The sequence below is a fragment of the Polypterus senegalus genome, chromosome 1, assembly GCF_016835505.1.
Source record: "Polypterus senegalus isolate Bchr_013 chromosome 1, ASM1683550v1, whole genome shotgun sequence".
In the NCBI taxonomy this organism is placed as follows: Eukaryota; Metazoa; Chordata; class Cladistia; order Polypteriformes; family Polypteridae; genus Polypterus; species Polypterus senegalus.
In genome coordinates, this window is record NC_053154.1 from 332,746,632 (window position 1) to 332,770,447 (window position 23,816).

At 41.3% G+C, this 23,816-nt stretch overlaps 1 protein-coding gene across 1 annotated transcript in view; it reads left to right on the forward strand.

Moving 5' to 3' along the window:
- The window catches only part of pik3c2a (phosphatidylinositol-4-phosphate 3-kinase, catalytic subunit type 2 alpha), a 231,006-nt gene that overhangs the window by 72,264 nt on the left and 134,926 nt on the right, over positions 1-23,816 (forward strand). The window contains exon 2 of the mRNA XM_039740786.1: positions 3,053-4,284. Coding sequence (XP_039596720.1) covers positions 3,145-4,284 — 1,140 coding nt within the window. The 5' untranslated portion in view covers positions 3,053-3,144. The remainder of the gene's footprint in view (positions 1-3,052; positions 4,285-23,816) is intronic.

Genomic DNA, 23,816 nt, shown 5'->3' on the forward strand with positions numbered 1-23,816 from the left:
GCAGAGCCCGCATCACTGTGGACGCCGCACCGATCTGCCTGTCGATCTCCTGCTCCATTCTTCCCTCACTCTTGAACAAGACATCAAGATACTTGAACTCCTCCACTTGGGGCAGGATCTCGCCCCCAACCCTGAAAGGGCACTCCACACTTTTCCGGCTGAGGACCATGGTCTCGGATTTGCTGGTGCTGTTTCCCATCCCAGCCGCTTCACACTCGGCTGCAAACCGATTCAGAGGGAGCTGGAGATCACGGCCTGATGAAGCAAACAGGACAACATCATCTGCAAAAAGCAGTGACCCGATCCTGAGCCCACCTAACTGGACCCCTTCAACACCCTGGACTGTTTTATCAAAACATTTATTAAATGTTGTATTACAAAATATAAATTACAAGTTTTTTCAGTACAAGATACATAATTTGAGTAACAAAAAAGATCAAGAATTCTAATATAATTAATGATTCTTTATTATTAATCAGAGCTATTAATGAATTCATGCAAAGCCCAATTTATACTTTTGTGGCTTTATTTTTGGTTCCAGTTATTTGACTAAAATGAGCAGTTTGTTTCTTAAAGTCAGAAACAGCCCTTTTTATAGCTTCTTCACTTTTCTCATCAGAGTTTTTTTTAATGTGGACTGATGTTTAGTCTGATAATGTCTTTGTACACTTGATGTACGACACACAACACTTTCACAGCATAACGCACACACAGCATGATCTTTTTGTTGTACAAATCCATATTCATTCATCCAGGAGTCTTGAAAAGAGCAAACATCAAGTTTTTGTCTTTTTTGAATTCATTTTAGGGCAGTATATGTATAGATAGATGGAAAGCGATATATAGATACAGTGGTACCTTGGTATACGTCTGCTTTGGAATAAGTCCAACTTGGTATATGTCCTGTTTGGACACGAAAAATTTTGTTTGGAATACGACTCGCGTGCTAACCTTGTTTACCTCTCTCGAGTTAATGCGCCAGTTGCTAGCATTCAGTGAACAACCCTCGCTATAACTCTCTGTGAACTTTCATGTGTGTGATATAGCGGGTCCACAGCTCCTGTCAAAGTCCAGCTTTAAAATAAATAATCACCGCACTCGCAGCTTGGCGAGGGGGCGTGGTGGTTATGTGGCTGAAGGTTGTCAGGGCGATTAGCGATGTGGGTGTTTCTCACTAAAGTGCACTTGTGAGGGACCGTCCGCATTCATGATTGTTCCTGGGGCTGCTTATCTTGATAAACAGAAACGCGAGTCGGCTAGAAGGGGAGTAAAAAAGAAAGAACGGACAGGAGAGTGAGTGAGTGAGTGAGTGAGAGAGTGAACGAAGTAGCTGAAGTAGGCAGAGTTAACGTCAGCTGCAAGTAGGACGACTCCCCTGTTGGGAAGCAGGGGGGCCGCCAGGTAAAAAGGCACCGGACTTCTTGTTTTTTTTTTTTATTTATTATTATTTTTAAAGAATGCTTCCTGCTCTATTTTAACTTCGTTGTTTTTAAGAAGACTTTTTTCTATTGTTTTTAATCTCCACGTTTCACTTCTGATTTTATGGATTATTTATTGGAACTTTGGAGACTGCACTTTAATTTGAACACCTTGTTTTGTTAATTGTTTTAATAAAAGCACTTTGCACTTTTTCACCATCCCCTTGCTTTGTTGTTACCGATGAGGTTATCAGTGAGGCAAATTACCGACGGTGTAGGGTTCAAGGGCTCCCCGACAATAGATGGGAGCATACAGCAAACCTGCATCGTCACAATGTGATTTTGTGTTTTTTTCATGTAAATTTGAATTGATTGTTGAAAGTATGAAGGTGGCATGCGTATCCGGGACATGGCTGCTGCATACCGTATGCCGAGAATGACGGTATCTACGATTGTGAAAAACAAAGATGTTATTAAAAAGTAAAGTGAGGTAAAATTTTCATTTATTTCATCTAATTGCTTTTGTATTTATGTATTTTAGTATTAAGCAGTGTTTCAATTATTTTATACAACCCCATCAATGTATAATATGCCAATAGCAACAGGGTTTTTTTTTCATGGGAACGGATTAATTATTTTCCCATTATTTCTTATGGGAAAAATTTGTTTGGTATACGTCCTGTTTGCTATAAGTCAAAGGGTCTGGAACGAATTAAGGACGTATACCAAGGTTCCACTGTATGTGTGTATATATATATATATATATATATATATATATATATATATATATATATATATATATATATATATATATATGTATATGGATAGAGATAGAGATAGATAAAATCCTAAGCCTAAAAGTGCAACGATTTTATGTGACTTTTTTATCATGCTTATTTTAAAACCTACATATATATGTTTAGTATTATTCTTTACAGAATCTATCAAGCTTTAATGTGATGTTGTTAGATTTTCAGATTCTTATTCCATTTTTAAATTATAAAGTAAAAAATATCAAGAATTCACATCCCACGAGACGAGAATTTGTGGTCGGAGATTTAAACACTCCCGGGGCCGTAAATAAGAGTAGGTGACAAAAGGACAGCTGCTGTACAGGCTTCTAATGTTCAAAGCGCGGTGGCTTCAGCAGCAGGGTTTAAAAAAAAAAAAACAAACAAAAAAAAAACCCCACTAGATTTGTTTCCCATTGTGTCACCGTTTAAGAGGGGTTTCAGAGGAGCAACCGCGTCTCCTTGGGGTGCGTTCAGCCCCCCTCTTTTCACAATGCGAGTAGCAGAGACGCAAAGTGGCTGCCGCGTAGCACAGGCCACAGGGGTTGCAGAGTGAAGCGAGCAGGGGGGTAACTCCCTAGTTACAAGAGGTTTGTTTTAACATACCACAGTCTGCGCTGAAAACGTGGTTTCCCTTTACATTTCAGTCGCATGCCCTTTTCGGGAAGGGGTACCAACAAATGTTTGCACGTCTGCATCTTCAGTAACAGAAGATTTTACATTGCGATACAACATGTACTGTAGACGGAGGATTTTAGGGAACTGGGTTACTCGCCCTGTCCCGTTGCTATGTGTGCATGTAAACTTATGGAATGATAACCTATTGTTTCTCTTTTCTTTCAGAACTCAAGAGGTCCTTCCGTAAAAGCAAAGATTGCTACTGAATTTGAGAGAGCCAAGTTGCAACACGTCAATGGCCTCTGACAGCTGACACGATGGCTCAAATATCCAGTAACAATGGATTCAAACCCAATCTCCCTCCTGCTCTGGGAGCAGCTTTGGCGAAGGACATTGGCAAAGAGGAAGCCCTGCAGATGGAAGCCGAGGCACTGGCACGACTGCAGAAGGAAAAAAAAGCGACTGTGCGCCTAAGTCAGAAATCCTCCATGGGTGGAAATCCGAAAGCCACATCCTGCAGCCGACCAGACCGAGACCTCATCATTTTTCCGGAATCAGATGCCAAGAAAAGGGCAGACGAGAACAAATTCAGAAGCATCAAAGTCGAGGAGCTAAGCCATGCAGAACTTGAGAAGCTGCTTCTGGATGACACATTTAGTGTTACTAACAACCCCACCAGGCCTCAGAGTATATCCACGGCTCCTCCATTATCCGTGTCGTCTTCCACGCCATTGTATACTCGTGCTTCCCACTTTGGTGGTGTTGGGCAGTGGATGCCTGGTCCGGTGAACCCAGTACTGCCAACTACAGTTCTTCAGACTCCTCTTTATTCTTCAACTTCATTTCCAAAACACAATTATTCCTTTCAAAATGGCTTCAGTTCTAGAGTGCCTCCCTACCGGCTGCCAGAGCCTGTTTATATTGGCCTTCCTCCAGCTTCCCAGTTTGTGTCATTCCCACTCCCGCCTACTGCACCCATGTGTTCTTTGCCGGTTTACCAGCCAGCGGTTACTCCCGAAATGGTGAAATTGTTTGATAAGATCGCCAGCACTTCAGAATACTTGAAAAATGGAAAATCCACTAGCACTGACTTGGAGTCTGCCAGCACCAAGGCCATGGTTCCAAAACTTCCGTCAGTCGAAAGTGCGAACGCCAGTCGCTTTGACTGGCTCGATCTCGATCCTCTCACCAAGCCCAAGGTGGATAACTTCGACCCTGCACTCCATAGTGAGGTTTTTGGAAAGACCGAGCCAAGCATTGCTAAGGACCCCTGGGATGCAGTGCTGCAGGACAAGAGTGCTCCTTCCTCCTCGGGCACCTCACGTGTTGAGTGCGATCGCTCCTCCTCATGCCCAACAGGCGCAAAGCCATTGGGAACCTCAGTCACACGCAGCCAGTCGTTAAATATTAAGGCTTCCAGCTTCCGACCTGCCAAGGCTGTGAATGAAACCACTCAGGTAAGCAGATTCCACATTGGACGTTTGTGCCACTCACCTTTCATTTAAATCGTTTGGGTCCTTGGGAGTAGGCGGCATGCTTGACCGTGTGTTAATCTGTGACTCTGTGTGTGTGTGTGTGTGTGTGTGTGTGTGTGTGTGGGTGTGTGGTAGGGCTGTCTGGTAGACTAGCACTAGCCAAGTTTAGTTTAACTACATTTGAAAGAAAAACGGTCATTTATATATATATATGTATGTATGTATGTATGTGTATATATGTATGTGTATATATGTATATATATATGTATATGTATATATATATATGTATATATGTATATGTATATGTATATATATATATATATATATATATATATATATGTGTGTGTGTGTGTGTGTGTGTGTGTGTGTGTGTGTGTGTGTGTGTGTGTATGTATGTATGTGTATATATATTTTTATTTATATACATACACACAGACACACATACTCATTGGCCACTTTATTAGGTACACCTTGCTAGTATTGGGTTGGATCCCCCTTTGCCGCCTTTATTGCTGTAATTCTTCCTGGCATAGATTCAGCAACGTTCTGGAAACAGGGATTTTGGTCCATATTGATGTGATAGCATCAAGTTTGTGATGCACATTTGTCAGCTGCACATCCATGATGTGAATCTCCCACTCCACCACATCCCAAAGATGCCTTATTGATGACTGTGGAGGAGGCCATTTGAGTGCAGTGAACTCATTGTCAAGAAGCCAGTTTGTGATGATTTGAGTTTTGTGGCATATGGTGGGTTATCCCGCTGTAAGTAGCCACCAGAAGATGGACACACTGTGGTCAAAAGGGATGGACGTGGTAAGCAACAATACTCTGGTAGGTTGTGGCATTTAAACAATGGTTAGTTGGTACTAATGGGCTGAAAGAGTGCCAAGAAAATATCCTCCACACCAACGCTAAGTGATTCTGCACTTAGTGAGTGTATTGATAAGGGGAATGAGACGTTGGAGAAGTGTGTTTACTGGTGCATAAAGAATTGTCTGCATCTTAATGTCAGCAAAACCAAGGATCTGCTTATTGACATTCACTGCACCAAAGAGCCTTTATGTCCAGTCACTATTCATGGAGTGGATGCAGAGGTGGTCCACTCCCTACAAGTACTTGAGGGTCCACATTAATGATAGGTTAGACTGGAACTATATAAGAAATGTCAGAGCAGTCTATTTCTCCTCTGGAGGCTGTGTTCCTTTTAATGTGGGAAGTGATGTCCTTCACATCATCATCTTCAAGTATGGGATGGCCAGTGTGGTGTGCTGAGTATACACATATACACATACAGTGGTGCCTTGGTTTGCGAGCGTAATTCGTTCCGGAAACGTGCTTGTAATCCAAAGCACTCGTATATCAACATGAATTTCCCATAAGAAATAATGGAATCTCAGATGATCCGTTCCACAACGCAGAAATACTCATATATAAAATGATAAATACAAACTATAAAGTAAAAATACATTAAACAAATTAACCTGCACTTTACCTTTGAAAAGAATCGTGGCTGGTGTGAGGGAGACGAAAGAGAGGAGGAAGGTTATTGTATAGGATGACTTTCACTCTAACTATCTGAAGAAGGGGCCTAAGTTGCCTCGAAAGCTTGCATATTGTAATCTTTTTAGTTAGCCAATGAAAGGTGTTGTTTTGCTTGGCTTTACTCTAACGAAATCACTGCTATTTGTTGGCTCACTTGAATCTTTTTCTTTTTTTTGCGACTTAACAAGGACCTTCTCCAATGACAGTTGCTGTTGCCTCCTTTTAAGGATTATGCACAAATGTGACATTGCATCGTCGTCAAACAGATTCATCGCTCGCACACAAAATAAAAAAAAATGCTTTGCGCACACGCATGTGGTCACAATGCTATAGTAAACAGTATCTGCTCGTATGGATGTTGACTAGCTAGTGAGGCACGCCGACTGAGACCGAGCATGGGAGGCAATTAGCCACAATCCTGCAGAGAGAGAACCACCATTGGCTTAGTTTTGCTAACATGACACCCGGCAAATCAAAGCGTACACGTACTACTTGTATTGTAAGACCTCGCTTGTTTATCAAGTTATAATTTATTAAAAAGTTTTGCTCGTCTTGCAAAACACTCGCAGACCAAGATACTCACAATCCAAGGCTTTACTGTATTAACATACACTAGGCGGGCTTGGCGCCCAACCCTCAGTTGCGGCCAGAATATTAGTTAAATCTGTAAATGTACAAAAGAAAAATTATTATTTTTTGGAGTCAAAATCATGAAATGAGTATTTATAAGAGGCTAAATAAATGATCCATTCTTTTTAACTGACATTCTTATAGATAAAAAAAAAAATCACATGTAAACTAAAGACGTATGCAGTGGGTCATGGTAACTCAACCTTCAGCTTACTAAATTACCTAAATACAAACATTGGTGTTATGAACAGATATATTTTTTAATAGTTTGTTCCTGTGAAAGAAAGTTTACTCGATCAAAAATAACCACGACTTTCTTGATATTTTAGTTTATAATTTAAAAAACAGAGTAAGAATCTGAAAATCTAACATCACCTTTAAAGCTCAATAAGTTTTGAAAAGAATAATACCAAACATATATATGTAGGTTTTAAAATAAGCCTGATTTAAAGTCACAAAAAATGTTCCACTTTTAGGCTTAGGTTTTTATGTGGTGTGTGTGTGTGTATGTATGTATGTGTATATATATATATATATATATATATATATATATATATATACACACACACACACAGTGGGATGCAAAAGTTTGGGCAACCTTGTTAATAGTCATTATTTTCCTGTTGTAAAAGATGCAGCATAAAGGTTTGGGGTTTTCCGGCCCCGTATATTGCAGACAATCCACAATTAATCAAAAAATACTTGGTCAAAATTATAAACACAACAGGTTCATATGCGCGATGCTGTAGATGGCGTTGGCGGCCATTTTATGTAGGAGGAGCCGGAAGTGGAGGAATGCTGGGAAGGAACCGTGAGGGAAGATGGGATTGATGACGTCAGGAACAATGGCGGAAAAAGGGCGGAAGTAACGTGCTGAGGGCAAATGAGGCTTATGGTGGCGGAGCGTCTTTTTTCCTGGAAGAAAGCAAAGGAGAAAGGTTAGTACCCCGCCACTCCCTGCCGGCGAACGTCTTCTGAACCGTGTTAAGGTCCGTCCACGGTCTCCTATTCGCGCGTGCGTGACACTGTATAAATCGTTGGCTGTTACGATAAAAAATATCAGTTAAATATATCATATAGGAGACACACACAGTGATATTTGAGAAGTGAAATGAAGTTTATTGGAATTACAGAAAGTGTGCAATAATTGTTCAAACAAAATCAGGAAGGTGCATACATTTGGGCACCGTTGTCATTGTATTGATTCCCAAACTTTTCGAACTAATTATTGGAACTCCAATTGGCTTGGTAAGCTCAGTGACCGCTGACCTACATACACAGGTGAATCCGAGTATTTAAGGGGGTCCATTGTAAGTTTCCCTCCTCCTTTAATGTTCTCTGAAGAGTAGCAACATGGGGGTCACAAAACAACTCTCAAATGACCTGAAGACAAAGATTGTTCACCATCATGGTTTAGGGCAAGGATACAGAAAGCTGTCCCAGAGATTGAAGCTGTCTGTTTCCACAGTTAGGAACATTTTGAGGAAATGGAAGACCACAGGCTCAGTTCAAGTTAAGGCTCGAAGTGGCAGACCAAGAAAGATTTCAGATAGACAGAAGCGACGAATGGTGAGAACAGTCAGAGTCAACCCACAGACCAGCACCAAAGACCTACATCATCTTGCACCAGATGGAGTCACTGTGCATCGTTCAACCATTTGGCGCACTTTACACAAGGAGATGCTGTATGCGAGAGTGATGAAGAGGAAGCACAAACAGAGCCACTTGAGGTCTGCTCAAGCACATTTGGACAAGCCAGCTTCATTTTGGAATAAGGTACTGTGGACTGATGAAACTAAAATGGAGTTATTTGGGCATAACAAGGGGCGTTATGAATGGAGGAAAAAGAACACAGCATTCCAAGAAAAACACCTGCTACCTACAGTCAAATATGGTGGTGGTTCCATCATGCTGTGGGGCTGTGTGACCAGTGCAGGGACTGGGAATCTTGTCAAAGTTGAGGGACGCATGGATTCCACTCGGTATCGGCAGATTCTGGAGACCAATGTCCAGGAATCAGTGACAAAGTTGAAGCTTCGCCGGGGCTGGATCTTTCAACAAGACAACAACCCGAAACACTGCGCAAAATCCACTAAGGCATTCATGCAGAGGAACAAGTACAACGTTCTGGAATGGCCATCTCAGTCCCCAGACCTGAATAGAATAGAATAGAATAGACCATGAAACCCGTTTTAATGAATGGCCATTTTGGTATGCTAGTGTGTGTGTGTGTATACTTTTTTTGTAATATGTTAAAATAGCTGAATCTCATAGTATTGGTGCTTTTTAGCTCACAAATGATGCATAGAAGCTATTTTACAATTTGTGTGTCATAAGACATGAATCAGCTTAAGCCCCTAGTTGTGCTGGTCCAAATCCCAGCCCTGTCCCACTATTGTCATCATTCCAGTGGTCTGCTTGCCCAGTTAAGTACACTGCAGGGTGCTCACGTCCAGAAGATGTGCCATCAGGGTGTGTCTCACCCTTTTTTTCAGTGTGCAGAGTATCATATGTACAGTAGTATTGTATGGCAGAGTAGCTGTAGCTCTTCTTTTGTAAGAAGCACCAGTACTCCAACCCACCCTTTGACATGCAATTCTTGTCATTAAAAAAATTGGACCTTGAAGGAAAGACCACTTTGCCTATGCAGTGTTAACTCTTCTCTGGTACGTGCATGCAGACCTCAGCAATGTCGGCTCGAGTTTCTGTTCCTGTGGTTTCTTTCTTACACTGTTTGTGAAGTTCCCCATTTGTACAGCATATACTTGACGTCAGGAGTTTGCATCCACTTCAGGTGAATTCTTCAGAACTTACTTTATAAGCCCTTCACAGATTTGATACTAACAAACTATACATTTGGCTTATCGTTTAAGACATCAACTTTGTGCAGGGCAAAAGTCATTTTTTCCAACAATGCCCACAGACCTCTGAATGTTTCACTTTTTATGGACTATGTGACTATTCAAGTGGTTCACGAGTTTCCATCCACTTTGTTAATACAGGGTGGCACACGAAAAACCAAACCATCTCTGACTCCAACGTCGACGTATGTTTCTTAGCCCGTACACGAAACGAAACTTACTGGTTAGAGGAGGTGCTGGAAATGATTTCCTTGTGCGTCAATACACTTTTCTGCATGCCACACCATATTGTCATAGACGCGACGCAACTCGACATACACTTTTCCCTTCAGATTGCTCCACAGGTAAAAGTCGCAAGTGGTTAGGTCCGGTGATCTTGGTGGCTGCAAACCTTTGATGACAATTCGTTCCTCTGTGTTGACGTTATGAATTTGAGAAAGTGACTCGCGAAAAGTGTGACATGTCGCTCCATCCTGTTCAAAGACGACGTACTTAAAAGAACCAGTAGACAAATATGCCTCCACTATTCCAGTCCTCTGTTGCAGAGAATACATCTTCCGGATCTCTTTAACGCACGTCTGTACCCACTGGCTCACAGCTTCCTTAATAATGCACAGTTGGGGCTTCCGACCCCGTTGCAACAACGAGGCTCCGTGATGGCACCCACCTGTATAATAGCTCGAGCTAGCCAGTCAGACACGGTTCGGTTTTCATGAGCCACCCTGTATTTGGTTGCTTTGCCTTTAAATAGTTTAACTTGAGCCATACATTTTAGGTTGCCTTCCTCAAACTTCTTACAATAAGTTGCTGGAATTTTGGCCCATTTCTCCAGACCAAACTGGTGTAACTGGGACAGGTTTGTAGGCCTCCTTGCACGCACACGCTTTTTCAGTTCTGCTCACAAATTTTCAGTCGGATATAAGGTCAGGGCTTTGTGATGGCCACTCCAGTTCCTTCACCTTGTTGTCCTTAAGCCATTTTGCCACAACAGTGGAGGTATACTTTGGGGTCTTTGTCCATTTGGAAGAGCCATTTGTGACTGAGTTTATATAGTATATTTACATCATTTTCCTTCCTCCTGATGCCATTTTATGAAGTGCACCGGTCCCTCCACGACGTGATGCTTCTACCTACCCCATGCTTGATGGTTGAGATGATGTTCTTTGGCTTGCAAGCCTCACCTTTTTCCTCCAGACGATGGTCATTATGGCCAAACAGTTTGATCTTGTATTCGTCAGACCAGAAGATGTTTCTCCAGAAGGTCAGATCTTTCTTCCCGTTTGCAATTGCAAACTGCAGCCTGTCTTTTTGATGGTGGCTTTGGAGCAGTGGCGTCTTCCTTGTTGGGCAGCCTTTCAGGTTATGTCAATAACGGACTTGTTTTATTGTGGATAAAGATAATTGTCTACCATTGTCCATACACAAGGGTCTCAAACTCAGCGGGTTATATAGGCCATTCATAGAAAGAAGTGGTAGTCTGTGGGCCGCATTCATTTCTAAATGATACAATACAATATTATTGTTAATCATTTATTCGAACTACAGTAATACAGCTAAGTTTATGAGTTTACTCAACGTGCTTATTATAAAATCCAGTGACAAAATATAAATTTTCCCATTTGTCCTGGAATATTCGTTTTTCGTGAGCAGTCTTGCACTTTTTAGATGACGAAGACTTTAGTCACTTTAATCAACAGTGAAGTGTGCAGTTAACAGCAAGAACTGTACAAAGTAATTTCCAAACGTTGTTTTACGTTGACTGTTTACGTTTAACTGACGTCACTGGAAGTAAAAGTAACAACACCAAATGTTGAGGTAAGTGAGAAGAATGGCATTTTAATTCTGATCATTGGACTGGAAACAGTATGGTGAGGAAAATGCTGCAAAATAAAACGGATTTTAGTGCTAGATTTTGGCAGTTCAAGCAAATCGTTGATGGTCGCAGATAATTGCCTCGGGCCGGCCGCATGTTTGAGACCCCTGGTCTAGCATCTTCACAATATCCTTTTCTGTTGTTCTGTTCTTTTTGTGGCAAAGTCCGTTCTTCACTAGCAGACAGAATGCTTCTCCTTCCTGAATGCTGTGATGGCTGTGTGGTCCCCTGGTGTTTAGACCAGGGCTGTGGAGTCGGTAGATAAATCCTTCAACTCCGACTCCTTAGTTTCTGGTACTTTCAACTCCGAATCCTCTGTATGTAATATGCTAATGTATAGTCCATGTTGATTAAAGGAAGACATCATCCTCGTCATTTAACCAGAGAACTACTAGCTAGGATGCGGCCTCTCTACCGTATTGGCCAGTTTAAATAAAAGACAAGAACCCCTGAACACACCTCAGGCCACAGCACACACCTCCATGATTACTTGTTTACACTCAAATGAACTAAAGACATTATATCGGAAATCAAATGAAAACCCTTTTTGTAATGTACCATAATCCAGATTACAATATGTGAATGTCAGGTTGTATAATCGCTAAGCTGAACTTCACACTAGTAGTAACACAACAATGCTCTGGGCTTTATTGTTACATCAGAGAAGCACTTCATTAGGACTATTGTTTGTGAAATGGGACATTTGAACCTGTTGTATTTTTTTTTTTCTCATTACAATTTTAAATTTATTATGAGTTGGAGTTGGTGCAATTTTGTTGACTCCAACCCCAACTCCAGGTACCCAAAATTATCCCCGACTCCACAGCCCTGGTTTATACTTGCTTATTATTGTTTGTACAGATCAACGTGGAACCTTCAGGCATTTGGTTATTAATCCCAACGGATGAAGAAGCTTTGTGGAGGTCCACCTTTGTTTTGCATATAGGCTTGACATCATTTTCTGGAATTTTCTGAGCTGCTTAAAGTTAAAAAAGTGTATGTGAACCTGTGACCCACTGGATTTGTGATCTAGTCAGTAAAAAGCTAAATAGGTCTGTGAACGTTGATGACAAAATTACTTTTGCCCTGCACAAAGTAGATAGATGCTTTATTAAGGAGAAATTCACATACTCCCGCAGCAGCATACTGATAAAAAACAATATTAAATTAAAGAGTAATAAAATGCAGGTATAACAGACAATAACTTTGTATAAGTAGACCTCTTAAATAATATGTCAAATTTAAAAAAATCTGTAGAGGGTTATAAAATGAGTTTGGAAGAATTCACCCAAAATTTATGAAAACGTTTAACTTCAGCTGTATTGTGTTAGGATATATAGCGGGTTGGAAAATGACTGACTGACTGACTGTATTCCATCTGCCTGTCCATCTTTGTATTTCTGGAGATATCAAAGCACCTTCCTGTAAATCTCAAAAGTGTTGCACCCCGGTGGCTAAGAGATAAAGAGGTCACTTCTGCATTTTGTGGTCTGCAGCCAGGACACGTGTTGGAGCACAATGGCAGCCAGCTTAGATTTGGACTTAATAATAATAATAATGCATGTTACTCGTATAGCGCCTTTCCCATGCTCACAGTGCTTCAGAGTCATAGAAGTAATAGCAGGGTACATGTAGCATTGAATACAAATATTTTCTGCATAGAAGCCTAGAACATATACAGTATATATAGAATATACAAAGCAATAAATAGAACAAAGAGAAAAAAATAAAGCAGAGTAAAATACTAAATTCAATACTGAAAGAAAGCCTAAACAAGTAACATCATTTGTGATAAACATACACACAGAAATTATACTGAGTATCTGGACAGAGAGGTGAACTGAAAGAAGGGACAGAATGTCAGGTTATGTTAAAAGCCTTCCTGAACAGACGAGTTTTCAGTTAGTTGTTACTTAACCCTATACTTCATATACGAAGAAGTATTGTCGTCGTGTTCTTCTTTCAGCTGCTTACGTTAGGGGTCGCCACAGCGGATCATCTTCTTCCATACTGTAACTTTCTGTCCTCTGCATCTTATTTTGTCACACCCATCACCTGCATGTCCTCTCTCACCACATCCATAAACCTTCTCTTAGGCTTTCCTCTTTTCCTTTTCCCTGTCAGCTCTATCCTTAGCATCCTTCTCTCAATATACCCAGCATCTCTCCTCTTCACAAGTCCAAACCAACACAATCTCGCCTCTCTGACTTTGTCTCCCACCCGTCCCACTTGAGCTGACCCTATAATGTCCTCATTTCTAATCCTGTCCATCCTCGTCACACACAATGCACATCTTAGCATCTTTAACTCTGCCACCTCCAGCTCTGTCTCCCGTGGCACCGTCTCCAACCCACATAACATAACTACTGATAAATCTCGACGTTTTAGAACTCCCTGAATCTAAATATACCGTGTGTGTGTAAATGCGATAATTTGAGTAGTGGTAGTGGTGCTTTACCTTTTATTCATGCAGCTATTCAACTTTACTTTTATAATAATTGTTCAGTATATTCTTGAGTTGATTTGTTGTTGCTGGTTCTTTAATGTACATAACGTAAAAATATAATCATCACCTTGCGGTTTACTCCTCAAATATCCATCCCCATATCTGAGTGTATGAGAAAGTCGAGGAGAGACCACTCCCCCTTTTTTTTCTTTTCTAAAGAATGAATGCTGTCAGCTGATCTCATTAATTTCGGAAGGTCATTCCAAAGTCTGGGCGCCATACAGCTGAAGGCACCCATAGAGTTCAGGTTAGTGTGGGGCACAAGATGATGGCCGGAATCCGAGTACCTTGGTCGGCAAACAATAGCAGAGCGATGGAGAAGGTTGTTTCCTGAAGAGGCATTAGCTCTCTTGGAAATGCATTCTTTTAAAATTGTGGCATATTAAATAATTAAACAATATCATAATATACCAGGAAAGGCGATATCCCTCCCATCGTGATTACAGCGGTACAAGAATCACATGAGACAAAATATCTTTTAGCTTACATTTACTGACGTTTAACGCGGTTACAGACGGGAGGACATATGGACAGACTTTATCCAGGTGGGAAATCTGGATCAACACAGTCAGCCATTTTTTTCGTCCCCACGCTGGGAGGTTTTTCGACAACTCTTTGTCGACACAGCCTCAAAGGGTCTGGCTACTGTCCAGGCCTTTTATACTGTTCTTCTTCAACTTGCTGGTGGTCTCTGTCTTCCTCCTCCACAAAATACAGAAATATCATAGTGCTTACAATACTGGTTCTCATTCTCCCAATAAGGAAAGAAGATTTGTGCTGACAGAGGACAGAAATACACTATCCTGTGTTTAAGCTGACTATACAAGCCTCCAGTTGTCTTTGGCTATCTAATCCAATGCTTGGCTAGCAATTCTAACTGCTGAGCCCCTGTGTGCCAAATTTAACATGCACATGTGAACAAAATTCATAACAGTATTGTCCAGATACAGTGACATAAAGAAACATGTAGTATAACAAAGGTTGCTGATGTAGTCAGGTGTGAGGTCATTTAAAGCTTTGTAGGTTAATAATAGAATTTTATATTCAGTCCTGTAAGAGACAGGGTGCCAGTGAAGGTGAAGCAGGATGGGTGTGATGTGCTCGATGTTGCTGGTCCATGTCAGGACTCTTGCAGTAGAGTTTTAAATCAACTGGAGCTGTGATATAAGATAGAAGTGGCACGTGCCAGTAGGGAGGTACAGTAAGTGATGTTGGATGTGATAAAAGCAGAGATAAGGAGAGGAATGAGCGACATGAGATATGTGACAGAGATAGAAAGTTATAAAGTTTCTTTATGTGGTTTATGTGGCTGGAATAAGGGAGAGGAGTCATAAATGACCCCAAGATTCCTTGCATTAGAAGAAGATCTGATGAGATTGCCGTCAGGAGGGATTAAAAGGAGCTCATTTTCTTAAGTTCAGTTTTTCTTGCAGTTTAATTTTAAAGAGTTCCGCTCCGTCCAGGTTTTAATTTCACTGTGGTAAGTTGTGAGCTGAGAAAGCTCTGATGAAATTTCTCACAAAGCTGCAAATAAGAGTAAATGTTAATGGAGAAATGGGCCGTTGTGTTTGGTGCGTGTGTACGGGATGGCTTTAAGGCCTTTTTGTGCCTTGCGTGTCTACCAGCAAGTTCAGCGTTAACCACAGCTTTGTTGACATTTCTGCTGTGTATGCATGAATGCAATCATAGTCTTCATCCTGTGTGACGCATTTCAAAACTGAGAGGAGCAGCTGCCTTTCTTAGCAGCCCATAGGCATTGGGTACAAACCAAACCCTGCAGTGGTCATATAATCTGCACAAGTTTTTGGGATGTGGGTGGGCAAGCCATGCTGATATTTCTCTGGGCTTAGATTTAAACTTGGGTCTCCAGAAGTAGGATGCCATTGTACCACTGTATTCAGGGTGGGTATCTTCTCTCTTTGTTCCTGATGATGTTTGTTGGCTTGTTTAATATGTAACTCAGAACTTGCATTGAATATGGTAATACTGGCAGAAATTCTTATTTTACAGTAAAATGTCTCAGACTTATTCATAAAATTAGTGAATACTATAAATCACGATGTACAAATAACGGGAACTGCCATGAGCCACAGATATGTCCGGTATGGCGACCCTATGCTGAACATCATACAGACTGATGGTGACACAGCACTTCATATAGTGGCAAGAGATGCAATGGTGGCATGAAAAGCCACCACTAACTGATAATTGATCCCTCGGCAGAGATTTGCTGTCACTACTAGTGGCAAACGAACCCAGCAGAGTTTGATTCACCATGGGTTTGACCAAAGTCAAGAAAATGTTTGCGAACTTCACCAAACTCCTGAAACTGCATTGAAGTCAACAAGAAAAAAGGAACTGAACTAGCTGTGTGTGGATTGTAATGATGCAGTGATCTTTAAGTGTCCCTGAGGGCTAAAGGCAAATCTGCCAACTATACTGGACCAGTCATGGCCTAAAATGTGAGCTAGCAGTGCTGACCGCTGTGCCATCATGCCTCAAACAACAATAGACGCACAAAGAACGAATACCACAAACAAAATGCAACAAATGGCCGCCAACTAGTAATATATACAGTAATTAAAATGTAGATTGTTGTACTCGTAGAGTTCCAATCTTGGGGCACACAAAATGGCAGCATGAGACTGGCTTGTTCTGTTGTTTGAAGTCACAGCTCCGGGTGCTTCCTTCTATGTTTCTGTTCAGATGGTTCATACTTTTTCTTCTGTCTAGAAGAAAGAAATGCCTCGTAAATAGTAATAACTCTTTTATTATAATTATCATTTAATGTGGTCTCGTTCTGGCGCGAGGATGATGGAGGAAGGTGGAGGTGTCTGTTAAGGCTTGTTTTGAGATCATAGCTGGGCACTTAGCCATGCGGTTCTGCACTGCCAGCTCACGGGTATCAGTGTTGTGTATCTGGTGGCAGTACTCTTAATATTCTCATTATGGTCAGTTTAAACACAAGTGGCTTGAAGAGCGAGCAGGTGGAGGGGCGCACTTTTGTGAAATGAGCTCATTTAAAAAGGGAAACATAAGGCACAGTGCTGTCAATTGCTTAGGTGACCCATTTGTGAACTGAAAGCAACAACCTGACCCGGTGGTCGAGAAACGCTGAGCTAATGTACCCCTCACATGCGGGACAGCAACAGTCTTGCAGTAGATCTGCATGGGAGTTCTGCTCATGGCTGCCGCAGCTCTGTGATGTCATGCTGGCTTTGCAAAGTATCATGGGACACTGGGGGAAAAAAAATGTTTGCCTAATCTGAACAAAGTCAGCTTTCCAGGAAAATATTCAATGAACAAGATCACCAGTAAACACAGCATATTCACTGCAAATACACTTTGAATTTCGGCCATCAATACTAGTAGTTACTGACTTATCCTTCAGAGAGTCCCCTCCCGCTACAGACAGCTGCCATACTTCCCAGAGACGGCATGGCTTTGATGCAAACTTGGCACGCTGGGAATTTCAAGCGGCAGCGGTTTCTACCACTCGGCTTTTTAAGCTCCTTATCTTATCGCCATTAAAACTAGTTTGCTTCATTCATAAGTGTTGGTGTGACTTTTCAAAGCATTTTTATATGTTCTCCTTCCTACTTCAAAGAGTTTAGCACAGTTTTGTTTAATGTCTGTTTCTGTAACAGTGAGTTAAATTCAAGAATAAAATGTAATTATGTGTGCATAAAAGAGAGAGGGTGAGGAGCACAGACAATCGGGAGGAGTTCACAGTAGAGCTGCTGCTCCTCCACATGGAAATAAGTCAGTTGAGGTGGCATGACCATCTAACTGTCATGCCTCCTGGATGGTCTCCCTGGGCAGGTGTTTCGGGCACTTTCAACCAGGATAGAGACCTCGGTGTGCAGATCCAGGGCACACTAGAGAGGTTGTGTATCGTGGCTGTCCTCGGAACACCTTGGTATCACTTTGGAGGAGTTGGCAGGAAATAAAGAAGTCTGGGCATCATTGGTAAGTCTGCTGCGCCTGTGATCCAGACCCAGATAAGCAGCAGATAATGGATGAGTGGGCATTTCAATCCTATTGACCCTTTGCCTTAATTCATTCATCTTCCCAACCCCTGGACAGGATGCCAGTCCATCACAGGATGAACACACACACACACACATATCAGGGGCCGATTTAGCAGTGTTAGTTCAACTAACCAGTTTGCCCTTTTTTCTGTTAGAGAAAATTAGAGCCACTATGGAGAGAACATGCAAACTCCATGCATATTAAGCACCCAGGAGGGGACTCTGTGTGATCCGCGCATTACCAAATTTAAGTTAAAGAAACCTTAAGCCGAGCAACATTATTTATAAGGGTAAAAGTATAGAAGCGTCAAGGAAGGGCGCTTACCGTTTGTGTGTTGAAGGCACTGCCGCGGGAACTCAGAACTGTCTAGCAGGTGAGCGCTGTGAGGCGCGCCGAGTCTGGGCACACGGGGAACCGCTATAATGGCCATTTTGGGCTCCTCTGCACATGTTCAGTTTAACACCCTGGTGTCCTCACTGCCTGCCCAGCGCACGTGGTTTAAGGTGCGACGCACCTGAAAGAAAAAGCCAGCATTTGATTTTGTATCCAAGGTTGAGTTAGAGATGGGGATCCAAAATTGTAAATAAATGAGATTTATTTACTGGTGAGTTGACAACTGGTGTGCTTGAGCTCAGCATAGCCGTCGGCCGTCCTTTGGAAGGGTGCGTGAGGTAGACGGGGGTGGCAGATTGGCGGGATAAACTTGTCGGTGATATTTAAGGAGTTGCCAGCCAACAGGGGTTGTCAGTGGACCTAAACACGAGGTAGGGTTAAGCACTGCTGAGCAATTGAAGGAGCAGTTTGATGGCTTTGTAAATAATCTTTTTGTACATTTATCGTATGTACTTGTGTTTAAGTTCTCCTGCGGATAAGTCGGAGTTTGATTTTACCGTATAATTTCCCGTATTTTATAATGCCGTTCGTATAAGTGGAATACGGAAAGCTCACGCTATTGCTCCAAAAGATTACGATATGCTAACGCCCACCTAAGAGAGTAACCACAGAGCACACGGCCTCTTTCTTCTATGTTTTGTGCCTACGTAACCACACGGTAACACCCAAACTATTCCGAAGCGAGGTTTCCACTGCTTTGTGTTTTTTGTATCTCACGCCCTCATAGAACTTTATCGTAAGAGCATCCCTTATCTATGATGAAGCGTTCGATCAGAAGAAAAAATGAAGCTAGTTTTAAATTACACAGTGGTGAAGTGGTGAAAGAAATTGGTAACCGCTGCAACAAAATTCGATGTGTCTGAGAAACTGGTGGGAGATTGGAGGAGGCAAGAAGATGTAAAATAAAAACATTAAGTTTCGCATTTTTTAACGGGCGTATAAGTCAGGGTCTGATTTTATGATCGATTTTTCAGGTTTCAAGACCCAACGCGGTTATATACGGTATTTATATATCTGAGTGATCATTTTGGTGGGTGGAGGTATATATATATATATATATATATATATATATATATATATATATATATATATAGTGGTAGCCGTTCCGGACACAGACTGGCAGACACGTTGACATCACCCAACACACGTTTATTTACAGTCATATTTACAATTGTGCACCTCAAAACCCCCAAAGTCCTGGCCACAACACCAATGCCTTCACTCTTCATGCCGCCTCCTCCCAGATCTTGTCTTCCTCACTCCCGACTCCAGCCCTTGAATGGAGGGAGGCGGCCCCTTTTATCATCACCCGGATGTGCTCTGTCAATCTCCCACCGACACGCCCATAGCAACCAGGGTGGTCGCCCCCACGTGGTCTGAGGTGGGTGTATGCCCTCTTCTGGTCCTCCAAGGCGTCCCGGCGAGGTCGCTTCCTCCCCCAGGCATCTGCCACGATACTTATTTGCTGTTGAGATAGTTTTGATTTCGGGATTGGTGCAATTGTTTTTTTTCGTTTTGTATATACACACACCTGAATGTTTTTACTTTATTTCCTGTTGGAGGAGCGTCCTGAGCCCAAGATAAAGGCAATTTGGAGTGTGTGTAGTTTTTATTGGATTGCATTGTTTTTTGTAAGTACACCATATTTATTACCACGCTTCTTTTAACTTCACCTGTTTGTTGTCTGATACAAATCTTATAATCGATATTTAGCCCACTTTCTATTGTCCAAATGAATTGAAATTTTGCACACTTACTCACTTCTGATGACAATACACGAATAGGTAATCACTAATTGATCAATTAATCCATGTTAATTAAGAAATGAAATTTTCATATGAAGAATAGTTCAAGATATTTACCAATAGATGGCGCTAGTAATGGATAGAAATATTAAAGGAAGTGTTAAAATATTGATTACAAAATTATACTAAAACAAATCCAAGACATATATATAATATAGATATATATATATATATATATATATATATATATATATATATATATATATATATATAAATAATACAGCCTTATTCCAAAATGGATTAAATTCATTTTTTTCCTCAGAATTCTACACACAACACCCCATAATAACAATGTGAAAAAAGTTTGCTTGAGGTTTTTGCAAATGCAAAACAAGGGTTTTTGTGGGAGTTTTTTTTCTTGTCGTCTTAGAGAGTCAAGGCTGGGGGGGCTGTCAAGAGGCAGGGCATGTTAAAGCCCAGTGCAGCACTTCTTGTGTGATTTTGTATTGTTTAGGCGAGTACCTATTTTCCTGTATCCATTACTTGACACACATCTGCCTTACTTGGATGGCATGTTCTCTTGTCTTTCTCATGTTGAAGAGTGGCTAAGAGCAATAGGACTCCGTGTCACATCATATTTATACCCCAGGGACACAGGAAGTCATTAATTACTAATTAAAAGTTCCAATTTACTCTGATGATCTTTTAAAACTAAACTAGAAATTACAAAAATGCTTCAATTATTTATTTTATAGGAATTGTTAGGGGTGCCAATAATTATGACACACATGATTTCATGTAAAAAAATTGTATTTCTTAATGTGGGATTTTTTTCCCAATGAGTAAATGTGCTTCAATTAAAGGTTGGATTTTTTCTCTTTTTTGTGTTGTGAGCCTATATTTTTTGGGGAAAAAAAGAATTTATTAGAAGCCAAAGAACACATCTTAACCAGGGTTACCAATAATTGTGGAGGGTGCTGTATATTATCCCCTTTTTTTATGTATTTTTGATGGAGTGTCAGTGCTGAAGGTCTGTGAATCAAATGAGGTTTTTGCTGTACAGCACACTTGTAAATAAACTTGCACCTTTCACCCTTCAGTTTTTTGTCTGTTTCTCTTCTCTCTGCTGATCCTGTTCAGCTCATCAACTATCAGATGTCCAGAGTGAATGCCGGGGCTGCTTTCCCACTACACGGGATATCACTCTGTCTTAGTTGTTTTTCAAATTGTTAAGGTACAACTATCAAGTGTATTCTTTTATTTCATTTTTTTTGTACGTATTGCTATAGATGTTTGTTCTTGCATGTGCGCTTTATATATATCATCCTCACGAATATTTAGGTGGAAGTATTTATTGTGCTGCGGTAAAAGTAGGCAGAATATTAGATGGAAAGAACCAGCAGATATAACATTGTCAGAACAGCGAGTCAATAACGAAAAATGCCTACCTGTCTTTTAACAAAGTGCTAACAGCAACGAGAATCACAGTCAACAAATCGTAGCAAAAGCCTCTCTTACAATGAGACCAAAGTCTGAAGCAAAGCTCCCATTAGCAAGTGTTTGTGTTTATATGTGGAAAACTCAGATGATCAGGAAATGCACGACCTGACCTTTAGGCCATTCAAGCGACTGACGTCACGTGTCGTGCACACCCGGCTATCCTTTCATAGCAACACCCTGACAACCACAAATAAAAGGGGCACCAAATAACTACGGCCATAGGTCAATAATAATAATGCCAACATGGAAAGATGTTAATGGTAATTGGAAGTTTTGTGTGGGGTCAAAATTCAGTATCAGGTTATGTTCAGATTCTGATTCAGTGATGAAAATGTCAAGAAAAGTAGATTTTTAACATCTTGGTTGTGTGTGTGTGTCTGAAAAGGAAAGTTGATTTTTGTGTCCTAAAGTTATAATTTTTGCTTGAGAAATTTTTATGTTTTTTTGTGTTGTGGAGAAATCCCTGAATGACCGCATCCCAGTAATAACAGAACATTTTTCAACATTTTCCGAGATGAGCACCCTGAATGTTGAGACTTGATAACCTCTGGAACAAAAACGACCTGTCGTCTTCAAACAGGTCACATCGTGATAGCCTTTTTATGGCCTCCAGGCCTCTTTTTTTGGTCCTGTACTTATCCCCATGTCCTTCTGACCTGTGTCCAACAACAACTGCCGTACAACTCGTTTAACCTCCTTGGCATTAACCCCTATCTTGGGCTTGAAATTCTATGTGCAAACGGTTAAGCCCGAGCATGTCTCTGATTAGGCTCATATGATCGTTGTAGAGTGTTGAGCCTGAAACCTGAATAACTCTCTGGATAGAATTCTGCTGCCATCTAGTGGATAAAATGGCATCCTAGTTCAAAATAAAGATTTCTACTCGTTCTGCCACTCTATAGTAACTCATTGATATTAATGACTGGGTTGGAGCCCTCAACCAAAAAACACCATGGCTTGTTAACAAAAAAGCTGTAAAGCCAGTTTTAGGACAAGCAGAACCATTAATTGGAATCAAGTGATAATGAGGACAGTGTGAAATTGGTCATCAGACATTGACATTGTACAGAAACTGATGCATACGGCACTGTAAGGCCAAACCGCCATGATATGTCTGGTGAATTTGGTCATGTGAAAGTTGACTGTGGTGTAAGTAGGTGTGTGGCACAAAGGCAAGGGAGATTATGATCTAATGGAGTGACAACTAAGACGTTCGGCCCCATGCACTGTTCACAAAGCAGCAAGTGTCTGGGAATTGTGGAGGTCACTAAGCCTTGTGCTGTGCTAGTCTGCAGTGACACGAGAGGTGCGTCAGTCATGTGGCTTAGGCTTTGACATTCTGCCCTTTCGTGAGCAGCAAGTAATAGGAAAAATACAAGAAGGCTGCACAGAGAAACGTGTGACTACCATCCTCATTGTGACGCCTGGCTGTGCATTGGTGACTGTCTCAAAACCTGTCACATGAAGGACATACTACAGTTGTGCTTGAAAGTTTGTGAACCCTTTAGAATCTTCTATATTTCTACATAAATATGACCTAAAACATCATCAGATTTTCACTCAAGTCCTCAAAGTAGATAAAGAGAAACCAGTTAAACAAATGAGACAAAAATATTATACTTGGTCATTTATTTATTGAGGAAAATGATTGAATATTACATATTTGTGAGTGGCAAAAGTATGTGAAACTTTGCTTTCAGTATCTGGTGTGACCCTCCAGTAACTGCAACTAAATGTTTCCGGTAACTTCTGATCATTCCTGCACACCGGCTTGGAGGAATTTTATCCCATTCCTCCGTACAGAACAGCTTCAACTCTGGGATGTTGGTGGGTTTCCTCCAGAGCTGTGGAGTCGGAGTCGAGGAGTCGGAGACAATTTTGGGTACCCTGAGTCGGAGTCGGCAAAAAGTTAACCGACTCCGACTCCTACTAAATTTAAATGGGAATTAAAAAAGTAAGTTGAAATGTCCCAATTCACAAACAGTCATAATGAACTACTTCTCTGCTGTAAGAAGAAAGCCCAATGCATGCAGTGCATAATGTTACCACAAAACGAACATGTCAAGTAACCATGAAGCATGCTTTTCATTGACTGTATGCGTCACTATATGGGATGTAATGCACAGGTAAGGTGCGGCACCGCTTTCCATTGTGTCGTGTTCCACTGTTACAGGGAACTGTGAATCTAGCCTAAAGCCCCCCATACATTTACAGATGCACTGCCGATTTTTCAGGCCGTTCAACGAGTCATCACGCGTCAAACGCCTGAAAAATCGCTATGCGCTAGTGAAGGGGGCCGAAGGAGCCGAGAACACAGATCTCCCTACCGGTCTCCAGCAGAGGCTCGTCCTGCTGATCAGCTGGCCGGTGAGTGACACAAAGCACTAAACTTCCGGCTGGCTGACAGAGGAGACGGCCACCGCAGCAGA